At 47.8% G+C, this 16,853-nt stretch overlaps 2 protein-coding genes across 2 annotated transcripts in view; one reads left to right on the forward strand and one right to left on the reverse strand.

The window, feature by feature from the left end:
* Positions 1–12,489, reverse strand: part of RSPH1 (radial spoke head component 1) — a 26,237-nt gene extending 13,748 nt beyond the window's left edge. The window contains exons 1-5 of the mRNA XM_014839258.3: positions 12,315–12,489; positions 9,965–10,078; positions 9,757–9,862; positions 3,925–4,015; positions 3,284–3,419 (exon numbers count right to left, since the gene is read on the reverse strand). Of these exons, the coding sequence (XP_014694744.1) occupies positions 3,284–3,419; positions 3,925–4,015; positions 9,757–9,862; positions 9,965–10,078; positions 12,315–12,368 (501 nt within the window). The 5' untranslated portion in view covers positions 12,369–12,489. The remainder of the gene's footprint in view (positions 1–3,283; positions 3,420–3,924; positions 4,016–9,756; positions 9,863–9,964; positions 10,079–12,314) is intronic.
* A 459-nt stretch (positions 12,490–12,948) lies between these two features.
* The window catches only part of SLC37A1 (solute carrier family 37 member 1), a 79,611-nt gene continuing 75,706 nt past the window's right edge, over positions 12,949–16,853 (forward strand). Inside the window, exons 1-2 of the mRNA XM_014839252.3 lie at positions 12,949–13,160; positions 16,757–16,851. The gene's annotated coding sequence lies outside the window, so the exon portion shown is untranslated. The remainder of the gene's footprint in view (positions 13,161–16,756; positions 16,852–16,853) is intronic.

Raw genomic sequence — 16,853 nt, forward strand, 5'->3', positions numbered from 1 at the left:
ATTGGGCAAAGTCCCACGTAGATTAAAGAATGCTTTTATGAACTAATGGCTGATGGAATTGCAAAGTAGAGGTCCTGTTCCGTTTGTTTTTAGAAACTTCAACTACACTTTATCTCCTTATAAAAGCAATGTATTTATTACAAAACTTTCATTCAGTTGATAGCCACAGTCAAACTAACCAGAGGTGGAACTAATATTTTGACTCTGTAACCTTGTTTCTAGCACATAGATTTTTCTTTATAAAAATCTGATTATAATTGTACATACTGACTCGTACTCTGCTTTTATTTAGAAGTATGCTGTGAACAACTTCCCACGTTCACAAATATTCTGCCACAGCACCAGCTGTCAACCTGGTGTTTCATTTCATCTATGAATTATAATCTGTTCTACCCATTTGTCAAATGTTGTTGACATTTGGTGTTCAGACATTTTTCTTTGACAAAGACTACTATAGGAAACATATTCTGAGTTACATCTTTATGTACACTCTTGATATTTTTCTTAGGGTAAGTTTTCGGAAGTAGAATTTCTGGATAAAAGTATTTACATATATATATATTTTTTGACCAGAAGAAAGCTCTAATAATTTTCACTACCACAACAGCACTGAAAAGCCCCCTTATCCTTAAAACCTTGTGTTTTCTGGGCATTAAAACATTTTGTTCTATTTTTATACTTTTATAAATACGTAAAAAACCACCTCATCATTTTAAGTCGCCTCGCTAAAGTTGATAGTAAGGTTGAATTTTTGTCAAGATTTTGACCATTTAAAGCATGCTGATTGACACAGGTGTTTTATATATTAAATGCTGCAAATATCCTAACCCCATTGGTTGGTCATTTATCACTTAAATTTTCTTTATAGCATTTTCTAAACTTTAAGGGACTATTTTTATCACACTAAATCTATTGTTTTTCCACTTTATGTGTCGGTTTAAAAGGTTCTCTTTCCTTGTTGCAAAGTTGGTAAACATTCACCTTTCTATCTGTGATTTTCTAGTTTACCTTTAAATCTCCATTTCTTCTAGAAAGTCTCTTCCTCTACACGTTGGAGGACAAATTCTGATTTTATTTTCCTCCCAAATGGTTACCATGCTGGCCCAGCCCCGTTTCTTGGCCTCTCCCCATCATTCTCCGCTGATTTGAGAGGACCCCCCCCTTCAAGTGCTAAATTATTTTGCACCTGGGATCTGCCTCTGACTTTCTAACCTGCTTCGCTGACCCGTATATCTCCATCCCGCTATCACACTGCTGTAACGATCGAAGCTTTACAGCATGTTCCAATAACTTGTCAGCAAGGATGGGAACAGCAATTCTCTGAGGAAGAAAGTCAAACCAATAACAAGAGTGTGCAAAGATGCTGAACCTCACTACGAATCAGGGAGATGCTCATGAAAACAATGAGAGAACATTTTTTGCCCATCAGATTTGCAAAAAATATTGAAAACTGATAATATCCAGTGTTGGATGAGAAAATGGGATAGAGACTCTCATATTCTGTGGGTGACAGTATGAACAGGCACAGTTTTGTAGGACAATTGGCAGTATCCATCATGATTTAAAATAGCAATACTGGGGCCAGCCCTGTGGCTGAGCGGTTAAAGTTCCTCACGCTTCACTTTGGCGGCCCGAGTTCACAGGTTCGGATCCCGGTTGCAGACCTACACCACTCATCAGCCATGTTGTGGCAGCAACCCACATACAAAGTAGAGGAAGATTGGCACAGACGTTAGCTCGGGGCTAATCTTCCTCACACACAAAAAAAAAGGTGGGGGAGGATTGGCAACAGATGTTAGTTCAGGGCAAATCTTCCTTACAAAAAAAATTTACATATATATATATATATATATATCTCAATACTTGTGGATTCAGCAATTCCAGTATCTAACCTATATAAATACTCTCAAGTGTGAAAAAAGATAATGTTCCTTTGTGTATATTTGTGTATTCTGATGTCATGTGATCCCATTTATGACACTAAAACCCTCAGCCTATAATTCTATGTAAGTTGTACAAGTGTGTGTTGTTGTATAAGTGCATGTGATGCACAGACAGTGGCATGGAAGGACACTCCTGCAGGGAGAAGAAGCAAGGGGAGGGGAGGGCTGGAGCGTGAGGCAGGCGAGAGGACTCGTGTCTGAGTGTTCGCAGGTAGAATGTACTCACGATTACTTGTATAAGTTTAAGGTTCTCACTAGCCAGCAGAGTGAAGCATCCACTTTCGCTCTTCTCTTTCAGACTAGTCTAGCTCTCTGCATTCACTGATTCTTCCCAGTTAACTTTCGTCAAATTCTCTTTCCCTCCGCCCACCTCCCGAGATCAAAAAATACCCCATGGGAATTGAATACACGATGTATAGACTTGAGGAGAATGTGCTGTTTTAATGAAGACTAAAAGTAGACTCTGTAATTAGGGTGTGAATTATATGTAAATGAAAACCGAGCTTTAAGAGAGTCTGAGACGATTTCATTAAATCAGTTCAATGTTCCCTGTGGCAACTTCTAACGCCTTTAATTTGCTCAGCAAACTCCTTCTTCGGGGGAAGTTTCTGCTCAACCCCTGATCAAAGCTAAAACAAACGTCAGGGTGGTCAGGTCAGAATTGTCCAGGGTTTGTCTGCATCCCTCTAGAGCTCGGACAAAAAGGGCAAGCCAAGCCACAGAGTCCTCCAAACAGAAATGACTTATCGCCGGCACCGAGAACTGGAAACCTGCAGACCCAAGACCTGGGGCTCTGCGCAGCCCTCCAACCCCACCACAACCTGGAGCTGGTGGGCTGGCTGCAGCACCAGGAAGCAGCTCGTGGGTCTCCATGCACCCACCACCACCCGCCGTTCCCCACCCCAGGGGCTCCAGCCTTGCAGCTCCAGCAGAAAGAAACCCCAAACGCCCACATGCTCAACTGCAGGAAATATTCAGTCATTCCAGGCAAACAAACATTTCATATCAGATTTACCGTGAGAGGGAGAACATACAAGAGGTCAAGATGCACCCCCTCCCCCACGTGTTATAATATATGGCACATCAGTGCTGGAAGAGGGGAGATTTTACTGAGATGCAGAGAAACAGGCCAAGCCCCCCTCCTCACTATGCCTTCTGTGGCTATCAGAGAGGCTCAGAGAGGCACAGCTGCCTCATTTCCCATATTCAGGGGTCCGGGGGCAGTGAGGAGGTGGTGGGAGAGTTTCCCTAAGTTTTTACTTAGTTTTTTGGCTCACACGGTTACATAGGCTGGGGGAGGAGGGTATTTCATTGGCAAATGTTGCTTCCCTTTGACTTACATTTTTGTTCAAGAACTTGCCCTGGTACCTGTGGTTCAGGTGAACGAGCTCAGCCGCACCCTCCTGCTGTCCGTTTACCCAGGTGCCGACATACTTACTGCCCGTCTCCGCGTAGAAATAGGTGCCTTGCCCGTGCCTGGATAAGACAAGGAACACAATCCATCTTCCACGTGGTGAAAAGCTTCCAGGCTTATAAGACAGATATTTAAATTGAGAGCAGCCTAGGGTGACACAGGCTCACAAGCCGTTTGGCTTCTATATCTGTGCCCGATCAAAGGATGCTCCTGCTCCGTGCGCGCAGCCTGGGACGGGCACTGCCTAGTGGATGACCTTCCTGTCTATCAGTTGGTTCACGCGGGGAAGAGGCAGCACTCCTGGGAGCTGTGGCTCCGGCATCCAGGAGGTTCTTCTGTGCCCTCCACACCCTGGGGCTCCTGGGTGAAGGACCCACGTGTTCTCCCCCCTCGAGACTGCCCCTGCCCAGGAACGCATCATCCGGCTGCTCGCCGTAAAGCCGTGGAGGGTTTGAACGGCCTGGCAGGGTTGGTTAATGGGCTTTGCTCTGAGGCTGTTTCTCAATAAGATATTGTCATGTTCTTGTTACAGGAATCCAGCTGTAGGAATGAAGAGAGAACCCGCACCTTTGATGAGCGAACCACTCTCCAGTGTAGGTGTCGTTATTGACGTAGTAGTACACGCCGTGGCCGTGCCTCTGGTCATCTGCCCACTCCCCTGGAAGGACGACACGAAAGCAGACCCGGGTGAGAGGCAGGCGGTGATGCCCTTCACCACTGCCTCTTTCAACTCTGACTTCCCTCCCTCCCGCGCCTCTCAGGCAGAGGGCGTGGAGTAGCGGAGCATTTGGGGAGCTGGCTGAGTCGAGGGTTCGCTGGGGACAGATCTTGGCAGGTGTATGTACGTGGGCCACAGTCGCCTGCATGTGCCGACAGCAGGTTTCACAGTTGGTGGGCGGCGCAGGAGAGGATTCAGAACAGGGTGTCTGCCCCAGTGCCGGTGGTCCCACCACCACCCTCCGTTTGCCTTGCAAGTGTTTAGTGATCCAGCAACAATGTCAAGACTGGATGGCCTATCCCAGCCACTTGCCAGCATTTCCCTCCATTTCCCACCTGGCCACCTGGCTCCAACCTTTCCAGCCTAGTCTCCAGGGCGACTACATATGACACACCTGTGCACTACGCCCATGTGAGTGGACGCTGCGCCTTTGCCAACCCCCGGCCTCCTCACGTCAATGTCCCTGCCATCTCACCTCCGGGCATTTTCCTGCTGATTTCCTGTGGACTCGATAGGAAATACTGAAACCAGCAAAGATTCCACCATGTTCACAACACACCTCTGCCATAAGGATGACAGCTAACAAGCTGGTGAATGTCGTCAATTCTTGAAGATTAACTCCTGCTCCAGGAAACTCAGAATGTCTTCAGATCTTACACCTCACATTTGAAAGACACTTAGCAGAGGTTTCTGAAGTGGACAACTACCCTAAAAATGAACATGGCATTGCCAATAACAAGTTATGCTGAATGACACTTTCCTAGACTATGAATAATTTAAAAAATGAATTTTGATCACTTTGTTGATCAAAGAGAAAAGATGGAATTCTCTGTTTTCTCTATAGAAAACGATGTTACAAAATTGTTGTCAAATAGAGAGATGTTCCATTATTAGCTAACGAAGATAGGGAAAAGGCATGTGGGAGGTGCGTAAGAGACGAAGTTGTAAAATTCACGTTATTTCCTCAGATTTTGTGATGCTTGTGGTATTTTTAAATTTTTCATTTATTTTGATTTCTCACTACAAATAAAAATTCACTTTTATACCAACATTATGTTCTTTTTTAAAAGAGGGATCCCAAACTTGTATAAGCTTCTGGTTTATACAAAAAACAGATCCAGTGCAGCATGAAGATGAAGAATACACAGCATGCTAAGAATAGGCTCATTATCCCAGAAATATGTGTTTACATGAACAAACCCCGAAGTCTATCTACAAAAGGGAACTTCTACATATTTCCTCCCTCAATCCTACAAGGTCCTGAGCACTTGCAGAGACAGACAAGCAGCTGTACAGATAACGGAGCCGTCCTGGAGGAGCTTGCCCTCATCTCGCGGCGGGAGGCAGACGCACGCACATCAGCAGAGCTCAGCGTAAGGCAACAGAAAGAGCTGCACTGCATGCTTTCAGAGAGTGGATAGCCATTTAGAAAAGGGCAGGTGTACTGAAGATGCACAAAAAGAAAGAGGTAGCAGTTGGTAGCAACTAAGAAAGAGGACTGTGGGGTTGGCCTGGTGGCGCAGCGGTTAAGTTCACACGTTCTGTTTCGGCGGGCCAGGGTTCACCGGCCTGGATCCCGGGTACAGACCTATGCACCACTTGTGAAGCCATGCTGTGGCAGGCGCCCCACGTGTAAAGTGAAGGAAGATGGGCACGGATGTTAGCACAGGGCCAGGCTTCCTCAGCAAAAAGAGGAGGATTGGCAGTGGATGTTAGCTCAGGGCTATTCTTCCTCAAAAGAAAGAAAGAGGACTGGCTTCCATGGTGTGATGTGTGACAGGGATGACATGAGCAAGAGAGACAGAGAATCCCCAAACTGAGATAATTCCTTCAAAGCAGGGGCTTGAACCTAAAGTAGCCATGAGGACATGCAGAGTATGCAGAAGTCTTGGAGGACTTGCCTGAATCTTTTTTTTTTCCCTTGAGGAAGATTGGCCCTGAGCTAACTACTGCCAGTCCTCCTCTTTTTGCTGAGGAAGCCTGGCCTTGAGCTAACATCCACGCCCATCTTCCTCCACTTTATACGTGGGATGCCTACCACAGCATGGCTTTTGCCAAGCGGTGCCATGTCCGCAGCTGGGATCCGAACTGGCGAACCCCGGGCCGCAGAGAAGCAGAACGTGCAAACTTAACCGCTGCGCCACCGGGCCAGCCCAACTTGCCTGAATCTCAAGGGGCAGTGGTGTCCTGGTAACGTATCAGTTAAAACAACAGCAAAGAAGCAGCAGCCCTGACCTGTAGCATTTGCCAGTTTCTGTGGTATCAACATTTCCACCGTGGCCAATTTCAAGCTATGCGTGGAGTTGGGAAAAAGAAGTGCCCAGCTGGCTTTTGTGAGCTATCGTGAGCTGACTCCTGCCCAGCTGGGGGCCAAAGAGACCTCTGCTGAAACCCTTGCACCCTTTGGTTTCTTCCCAGCAGAAGACCATGACGGAAATATTGCATCCTCTTCTCTTGTCTCCAGGGTGGTGTGACAAGAAAAACATATTGGGTATTTTGCAGAAAACTTTAAAAAATGTAAGAGAAAAATTAAATTGCAAAAGACTCTAAATTTCAAGCCAGCGAAGATGAGTGAGCAAACTTTTTTAAAAGTCCAAGTTTACTTAACAAACAACTTGTTAAGAGACCCTGCCCACCAGATTATCGTCCGACCACAGTAGACCGTGCAGAACCGAGGAGGGCAGCTAAGCAAACAGACGCCTCCTGGAGCAGGTCTTCCACAGGCATGAGTCAGGTTTTCTTTTTTGAGATGAATGCCATTGAGAAACTTGATTGCTGTTGCTTTAAATTTCCACTTAACTTTTTAAGTCTTTCTACCCCTAATCCTATACTTTCTCATCATTCTTGATCTTGTCAACTCAAGTTTTTTTCAACCACATTTCTTTTCAGGAGAAACCCTTCGAGTTGGCTGGTTGGTTGGTGGTTTGGGGTTGGGTTTCCCTCAGGGAGAGCACTGTATCCGTTATAAACCTCTTTGTAGGCATCCACCCCTGCCCTCATCCCCATGGCTTCCAGGTCTGGCGATCTGGGGATTAAAGACCATTTGAAATAAAAAGCCTTCACAAAAAGCTTCTCTCCCCACATCTAAAATGCACTTTAGTCACTGGCTCCCTATGCGGGCCCCCAACCTGCTGAGTCAGCAAGACACCGAAGAGAGGGGAGCTAGCATTTGCGAGGAGCCGCTCTGTGCCAGATATCAGCTAGACTCTTTGCACTTCGTTTGGGATGCGTAATAAGTGAAACACATTTTTTCAGATGCAGGACCCAAAAACCAGAGAGACCATGCACGTTGCCCAAGGTCACACAGCAGGACTGATACAAAGATCCAGGTTTGTCTATTCCAACGACATGCTCTCTTCTCCACAAGCACCCTAATAGCCCAGAGCTCATTCTTCTTCCAGCTCCTGCCCCCTGAGAGCTTCTAGGAAAGTTAGCTTCAAGTCGTCAAATCATTTTATTTCTCCACAATTTTGTTATTAAACATCTTTGTTTTTCCTAGTTCTATTTGGCAGGCAACAGGACCAGCATTGGATGGGGACGCTTCCTTCCTCTCCAGCCTCAGAGTACTCCTTGGCCCTCCACCCCCAAACTTTGAGCTCTACAGAGGCGGGTCCTCTCCAAAATCTGGCACCCACTCACCCCTCCGACCTCCTCCTTCACTCCCCTAAGCACCCTTGTTTCCCTGCCGTTGGCCAAGTAGCCACCGAGCCAGGAACGCCTCCCAGCTCCTCGCCTGTCCAAGCACTGCGGCCTCGGCCTGGTCCTGGGCTCCCTGACTGGCCTGGCTCAGCGTCTGGGAGACTTCAGGCCGAGGCTGAGCACACCGCCCTGCCTGAAACCACTCAGTGCCCCTCACGATGGCAGTCGGCCAATGCACAGCTGCGAGGAACTCAGCCACGTGTGAACTCGGACTTGATGGCTGGAAGATTGTACACTTACTGAGCTAAAATTGATATTGCCGCTTCTGACCTCAGAGGAGAGACCTCTGAGGAGTGACCGCACCTGCGCCCTTTAAGATGCGAAACCACACGGAGGAACAAAAATTTCCAACATTTCCAGAGAAGTTTTAGACGTTAGCTAACCTTTGTATTAAACATTCCTTCAATTCCTTATTCTGAGTATCTTTTTATATAAATATATATGTGTGTTGTTCGACTTGTATTAACACCTTCACTGAAATAAAAAATGACAACAATGAGATTACTTTCATAAGGATTTGGGAGGAATTAAATCAAGCCCTAAATTAAATTATTTAAGGTTGATTTAAAAAGCAGATGGTGTTTTTTCTGGAGCAAGCCTTCTAAGATCGATGAAATAAACAACAGAAATTCCATCTCTCTCAGGGCCGGCCCCGTGGCCGAGTGGTTAAGTTCACACACTCCACTTCCACCGCCCAGGGTTTCGCCGGTTCAGCTCCTGGGCTCGGACCTAGCACTGCTCATCAAGCCATGCTGAGGCAGCATCCCACAGAGCACAGCCAGAAGGACCTACAATTAGAATATGTAGCTACATACTAGGGGGACTTTGGGGAAAAGAAGAAGAAGAAGAAAAAAAGAAGATTGGCAACAGGTGTTAGCTCAGGACCAATCTTACAAAAAAGAAATTCCATCTCTAACAGGAAAGCATTAACACTCTTCACCTTGGTCTCAGATCCCACAGAAGCCTTCTAGAATAGCCCTTGGTTCTGGTTTTATGTGGCAACAAGACAGGGAGTTCCAGCTTGCACTCTGAGGATGCATCCTCCTTACTAAGAAGCAATGCGATCACAAACTGCATCGTCGCCCAGCTGACACTTACTGAGTGCTTACCATTGGTCAGGCATGGTTCTGAGTGTTTCATGTGTATTCATTCATTTAATCCTCACACTGCAGATGGGAAAGCTGAGGCAAGGAGCAGGGAGGTGCCCGAACAAGGTCACACCTATTGTCACCACAGTCCCAGGGTTGGGATCACAGATCTTTTTGGCAATCTAATCAAAATAGGTGACTCCCTAGAACATAGAATTTTGCACAGGGTCTGAAGGCTCACAACCCACTCCCTCCTTGCCTCTCTTCCCAGGTTCAGACACACCTTCACACCTCATCAAGATTAGACTAACACTGTAGTCACACCAGGTGACAATGGTGTGTGGGGCAGCAGTGTGGTTCTTGGAAATAAGGGAACAAGGATCTTCCCGAGACATAAGATTGGCCTGTAAGGAACATGGCAGAGATAGGAACACCAGCCTAATGAGACAGAATGCCTCCGAGACCAGAAGCCCTCAGAGAAGGAACCATCAGGTCTAAAGAAACAGTGTGCTCATCAGAAGGGGGGTTGTCAGAAACAGAAATAAGTCCAAGGAGATGAAGCTAACAAGCGTCGAAAGTCATGGGGCCAACCAACTGCGCGAGGTCTGTGCTCGCCAGCTGCCTCCCTAGTGTTAGCTCCGCAGTACACGGGCTCACAGGAGAGAAAGTGCTGGTCACGGGAACAGTCATGTTTCCCACCCTGGATCAATTCACTGATTACAAGGCTTTCTGGTTTCTGGGCCAACCCTGTGAACATAGGAACACAATTTTTGTTTGTTGAATGACTGACTAACCTGGAGAACTTTACGCTTTCTCGTATATCTCAGCATACACAGACAAGTTCAATCCCAAAAGCCCTCTGCCACACAACTCCGCTTCGTGAGAACATTTTACCTTCATATCTTGATCCATCTGGATATATAAATGTGCCATGACCATGCTTTTTATTTTTGGCATATTCTCCGATGTAGCGAGCACCATTTTTAAATTTGTAGATCCCCTGAAACACATCGATTATATAATCTGTATCATTCCTGAATCTTGTACTTGCTAATAGAGTATTAAATAGGGAAAACCACTCCTTCAAGTCAGCGGCTCTGACCTGGCCGTGCCTTTTACCGTGCTCATAGTTCCCTTCATACGTGTCCCCGTTGGGCAGTCTCGCTTTCCCATGGCCGTGCCGCTCACCTGCCTCATTCCGACTCCCTTCATATTCCTGGGCAAAAGAAATCAGAATTATTAGAGCTCCAACTTAGTAAGCGCTAAGCACGTGTTAAGCACTGTGTAAACAGTATTCCATTGAATTCTCCCAATTCTTGGCCCCGTCTACAGATAGGTAACCAGCCTGGAAGACAGGAGCGTGGATCAAGGCCTTGAGGCTAGTACCTGTCCACAGCGGGAGCCACCCTCTTCCCCTCCAACATCTGAGCTTGCAATTTATTACGATAACCCTTTACGCTATAAACAAAATCAGCCAATTTGTGAAAAACATAAAGTACTCCAAATTGTGTTCTTTAGCAGAACATGTTTGAAACAGCGTATGCAGGCGGAACAGGTCCTGAGGCACAAAAATATCTCCCCATTTGCTCCCTCCAGTAATCCAGGACTTAAATGCAAATGCCCTAAGAAAAGTAGCTCTTCCTTCAAACGAGGCCTGGGGAGCCTGAGGCCTGAAGACAGCTTTGGCCTTCCGGGAAGGGAAAGGATGGGAGGGAGAGGGCAGGAGGAAGCTGGGGAGTAAATGGGGCTCCACTGTCACAAGAATCTCCTAACTCAACTTAGTTTATCTTAGTTTTACACTCCTTATTAAAAGACTGAAGGTTCAAACCTCATAGCCCATGTGGAAATAATTTTGTATCTATCTTCAAAGTAAATCAATAAAAGATGTAACACAAGCTTGAAATTTACCTATTTTTCCCTATCCTTCATAAAATAAGCATTCCTCAAGCGCCTCGTACCTGAGTGTAGAGTGCACATCATAAATAACGGCCAAGGCACAGAGCAACGATGGATGGATTTGGATCCATAGAGAATTATTACAAGACAGGTTCAGACACGGAAAGTTGAGGACTTCAGAAACAAACATTTGTGCAGTTCTTGTCATTTCCTAGCACTGCTTGGTTCAGAAATTCTTGACCAGGATATAAGGTAAAAGTCTGTGACCTTACAGATTTGTTTCAGGGTTAGTCTAAATCAAAATGTACCAGAGGCCCCTCCTCCTGCCCCAAAGAGCCTTCCAGTACGCCCAACCCTGAGCCGCTGGGGTGGCTGAGCAGGAGGGCAGTCCTTTAAAGTGATCTCAACTGTGATTTGAAGCTGAAAATTATGGGCACTGAAAAGTTGCAAATCAGTAGGGCCATTGGAGGAGATAAACTAGAAAGCTTACTGAGTGGGTTTGGCAGTTTGGGTTCCCTCAGAAGCAGATTCTGAGCAAGTGATTTTTTAAAAAAACAAAAAGTGCTCCCCAGAGAAACCAGTAAAGGGTGTGGAGAAACAGATATGAAAGAAGAGGCTGCCAAGTATGGCTGATGTCAGGTGATATCCCAGACTCAGCCTCATCCACAGGGGACCCTGGAGCATAAACCGCTCCAATTTGTCCTGCTTTTTAGCACTAGCTTCTGGCTGTCGAGGGGCACATGGATCCCACGCACTTCTGGCTCTCCCTACCAGCCAGGTGACTCCAGTGTGTGGAGGTGCTAGTCTTGAACAGCAAATCAGGCAGAAGCTGGGAGCTGGGTGTGCAGAGTTAGCAAAAAGTTCTGAGCAGGCACTGACAGCATCTATCACAGCACAGGTACTAATTTTTCAGTTAATTCTGAAACCATCTCAACTCTGTACCCTGCACACACACAGCAGTTGAGGCTCCCAACCTGTCAGCCAGAAAATGGTTACCCTCTGGCTTAGAGAGGCTAATCTCTGGGCAGTACAAATATGCCCACACAGAGCCCAGCTCACATCACTGGATGTGCATCTCTTACGACCTACGTCAGTTCCGACAAGGGTGAAGAAAGCACATATGGGTTGTGGGTCTATATGCTAATATCTTCAGGAAGATTTCGCTGAGCCTGAGACCTCCTCAGCATTTCTTGAAGGCTGCCAGGAAGGAGCTTTCCTACCCGGCCATCCAAGAAAACTGACTGGATGGAGGGTAACAGCAGGGAAGAGGGCGCTTCCAAAGCCTTGACTTAGAAATCTTTGCCTTTAATGGGAGGCGGGATGGAGTGGGAGGAGAGAGAGAAGGGATGTGGCAAGCTGACGTCACAAGGTTTCACTTTTCAGCACCAACTTCCAGGAGGCAGCGCCCGCCGTGGCCGGCTTGATCCTAATCCCTGGCCGGTCTGCCGGAGGGCACTGTGGCTGGCCTCCAGGCCTCCCCACTCTCGGAACCCGGCTGCGGGGGTCCGCTCGCCACCGCGCACCGCAGAAGTCCCTCCCTCACCCGAAGCTCTCACCCCAATATCATTCTCTCCCTCCTCCTCCAACTCCTCCGAGCCCAGGTCTGACATGGCCTTGCCCCAGTCTCGATCCCCGCCGCCGCAGGCCCCTCTCCAGTCGGTAGGTACCAGCCACCCGTACTGCCGCGTCCGCCGTCACCATGGAGACGAGGCCAGGCCCGCCTCCCTCCCGGCGCCGGCTGAGGGGAGGGAAGGGGCGGAGAGGAGTCTGGCAGCCACGGGATGCTGTTATGGCAACGGGACGGATCGGCCAATCGCCGCTGGGGAAAAAAGAGTGGGTGTGGCCTGGAGCGGGAAGGGGCGGGGCAGAGGGCGCGGAGTGGAGCCAATGGCAGCCAGAAGATATTGTCATAGCAACGGGAAGGGGCGTCTCGACCAATCGCCGCCTGAGAAGAGGGAGGGGACGGGGCCTGGGGCGGAGAAGTACCCACCAGCTCTCTAACCTGGACGCCACGTGGCTGGTCCCTGGAATCCCTTTAGTTGGCTGCCGGGTGATGCTGCAACGAGAAGCCACCTTTGGAACAGGGCCCTAAAGAGGAGGGGCGCAGGAGGCGTGTCGGGCCAGCTCTTAGAGTTTCAACCCTGCCCGGTGCTGGGCACTACCCCTTCCGACCCCGCCCCTCAGCTTTTCGGGTTTTTCCGGAAGCCCTGTCTGCTCCTCCTCACCCTTCTGGGGCTCTTCCGACCCTTCGGTTTTGGCAGACACCGAGACGTGTCCGCTGAGATCTTTTCTCGCGTTTGTAAACATCTCCTCCTGACTCAAACAGTCAGCTCTGACCTCTTAGCAGATGCGTGTCCACACCGATGCCCGTCAGGGTTTGACATCCCTCCTCAACCCCAAACGTGAGTCCAGCCCCCTCTGGGGTCCCATACGGAGATCTGCTCCCTCACACACTCCCACCCAGTCACATGTGCGCACACACACACATGAACATCCGCACTCATTCCCGCTCGCTAATGGGCCCCTCCTCCTGGCTTCCCTCCAGTCACCTGACACTTCGCCTGCCCCGGGCCCCTCCTGATCTCCTTCCCATTTCCTCTGTCATCACCCCAGATTCAGGCCTTCCTACTGCCCCAGTAAGCTCTGGCCAACAGCCTCCAATCAGGGCATACCTTTCCCCCACAATAAAGCTTTCTCACTCCTGATTGGGGGCTATTGGCCTGGGAGTGTTGTAGGTGGGCTAACGAGAAGCCCGGCATCCTATGTGATTGGGTAAGAGCAAATTCAGCTTTCTCTGGTTGGCCCTAAGTTGGAAGTAGGGACAAAAATTAGGAAAACTCTGTCTTTAATCAAGTCCTGGCCCTTTGGGGTCAACTGTTACAGGGGTTATTGTTTGTTCCTGAATCAGTTGGTAGAGATAGCACACCAACTTCCTACAAGTCTGACTTACAGCCGGCTGGCTTCCTGGGATGGCTACTCGGCATAATGGGTTGGCTTCCTGGGCTGGTTGCTGCAGGCTGTGGGTCAGAGTTCTATTTTCATATATGGTTTGGCCATTGTACATTTGTATAACCAATTTCTAGTGTGTTTTTGCAAATTATAGAAATAACTGTGTTTCATCTTAAATCTAAATATGGTACGGTGCTCTTAGTTTCTTTTGAGATTTAATACCTTCAACAGAAATAATATCAATCATTTTATTTCTTCAAATCTAATATCTAAGTATCCACAAAACTTGATCTAAATGGAGGCAAAACAGGTCTTAAAGTCATCATTGTTCAGTGGAAACGTTACTCATCCAAAGTCAGAATGCCCAAGTTCTAATTAGGGGTTCCCATGGCTTATTAGCTTGGTGACCTCAGGCAACTCCCCTGCCCTCTGAGCCTCAGGTTCCTATTCTCTAAACTAGGGAGAAGAAACCCTTTCAGTCTCGAAGGGCGGCCATGGGGATCAAGGATGCTACTTTATTAGTGTATTGTTATTTATTATGATAGCTTCATAATGTTAACAATGAAGATATTACAGAAATATCACATATCATTAATAGAAAGTGCCCCTCACACCCACACCAAGGGGTGTTGTTTGTTGTTGCTGGAGGGGCAGGGGGAGGGAGGACTGATAAACCAGAGTTTGATCTTGCCGGCAGCCTTGAGGTAAATAATCCACAGATCTTCAGGAGCATACATACCCTGTAGACCTCTCTCTCAGAAATAATGACATAATAGCAGGTTGCAATCTTAACCAGCCTTAACCAAATCTCATCACAGGCCCAAACACATCACTTACTGGAAAAAGGAACAATTTGCAAGCAAATTAACACACAAGACACTACAATTGTATTGTTTCTAGATGCAAAGATGAAAAGATTATAAACACCAAAATTTAACAGTTTTTGTTGTGGGGAAAGTAAGGGAATTGGAATAATAGATGATCATTATTTTTTATACTTAGCAGTTGTCAGATTTACTACAACTGAGCGTGTCTTTCTATAATAAAATGTCAAAAACAGTTTAAATGTTAGAAGTCTGGGATGGCAAACAAGCATATGCAAGCGAACATTAGCTCTTTGCATATAAACATAAACGACGGAAACTCAACCTCCACATCTGCTCTAACAATGACGGTAACGAAGGTTTGCTAAATCCTGACTCTGCGTTGGCAGTATTTTAAGGGTTTTACATGAATGATCTTATTAAATTCCAGCCATCATTTTCCCATGGTACAGCTCAGGAAAGGCAGCCACAGAGAGGTGAAGCCATTGGTCCAGATCCTACAGCCAGCGGAATTCAAACCAAGCCATCCGACTCAAGAGCTATTGTTGTTGATCAATATACTCCACTACCTCCCATATCTCTAATTTAAAGGAATAACTGTGGTCTTCTGAGACTGACCTTAAACCATCTACCAAGCAGAGAACCACTGGCCCGAAGAGCCTTAGACTGAAAAGACCAAAAAAGCGGCTTCAGCAAACCCTGTCCCAGATCACATCATTAGCAGCTGGGTGCCTAGCTGTTGCACTATTGTACCCTAAAATTTACAAGACAGAGTGCCTCATCCACTCTCGCCCTGTGAGAGACCTGGGGAGTCCCAGGAAGACTTCATCGGGCCAAGCTGATACTGGCAGCCCCAGACTCCCTGGCCCCTACCCCCTAGGTGACCCGGAAGTGCTTGGTGATTACAGAAGCAGCATTTTCAAACTCCGAAGGCCCTCAAAACGCTGGCTTAGCTCCTCTTCACCAGAAAAAGGGAGGAAATCCTCTTCTACCCCTTAGTCTTGTCAGGAAGACACTTCCCAGAATCCACCAGCAGGGACTTCCCATAATCCATGGGGCCGGGGTCGCCCTATGACCCCCACCCAGCCAGCCCTTCCCATCATCCACCGGGAGGGGTTTCCCATCATCCTCCAGGACACACTATCCATCATCCACCACAGAGGTCTTCCCGTCACCCACCAGGAGGAGCTTCCCATCACCCCCCGGGAGCGATTTCCCATCATCCCCCAGCAGGGACCTCGCGCAGACGCAGTGTTTCGCAGAGCAGGGAGGGCCGAGGCTGCAGGGCCTCGGTGGTTGGAGAGAGTGAGGGCCCACCGTTCCTCCGAGCTCCATCTCCCCAGTGAGAAATTCTCTTCTTGCCTTTCTTAAATATAAATGAGAAAAACTCACCTCTCTCCACTACCTCTTCCCCTAGCCCCCCAAAAAAGGAATGACTGCACAACTCCGGGTCCCTGGCTGGGCGCGGTTCGCGTGCGCAGAGGGGCGGTGAGGGCGCCTTCTTCTCCGAGATACGGTGCCCAGGGGCATGGAGGTGTCTCCGAATCCCTCCTGCAGGTCCGCCTGCGCCCCTTGTCTACCCACCACTGGGCTGGGGGCTGGGTCAGCCTGGCAGTTGCCATGGCGACCGTCTGAGTGCCCGCCTGTCCCTTCTGAACTATCCAGGACAAGGCAGGGAAAAGGCCTTAAGACCTGATGGGCATCGGGAAAACGCAAACAGGGTTCCTGTTTTTTAAGTTTGTAGCAGCTGCTCAGATAAAAGCAGGGACTTCCAACAAAATGAATTCCTGCCCCTCCTAACTTTGGAAATGTGAGGCTGTTTATTACAACACTTGTATTCTTGCAAATTGAACCATCGTGTATCTGCACACATATAAACATGCGCGTGTGGATGTAGGAGTGTGTGTAGATAGAAGAAATACAGGAATTGCAACTTCTTTTTTAGAAGTAGAGTTTTTATGGCGTTTAGGGGGTAGGAGTCAGACCCAGAGCTGCACTCCTAGCCCTGTTTACTTCTTTCTGAAGCCGATTTAGCCATCTGTAAAATGGAGGTCACAGTTAACTGCCCTCTCAGAGCGGTTGTGAGGTCTAAAGCAGATGTTTTCCAGGAGCTTAGCACAGCGCCCAGCACACAGTAAAGCCCTGGGTAAATGGTGGCCAGAATTGTGAATAGTCACGCTGTTGTTACTCATACAGTAAGCTGAGCACTTTTTTTCTATCAATAGGTCTTTGGGGAAGATTCGATTCCAGTTTACCTTAATCCTTTTCCATCGTTGTTTCTTCCTGAAGAGGATCCAACTGCCCATCAGGGTTTGTCCAGGT

Source organism: Equus asinus, chromosome 18 (assembly GCF_041296235.1).
Source record: "Equus asinus isolate D_3611 breed Donkey chromosome 18, EquAss-T2T_v2, whole genome shotgun sequence".
Taxonomy (NCBI): domain Eukaryota; kingdom Metazoa; phylum Chordata; class Mammalia; order Perissodactyla; family Equidae; genus Equus; species Equus asinus.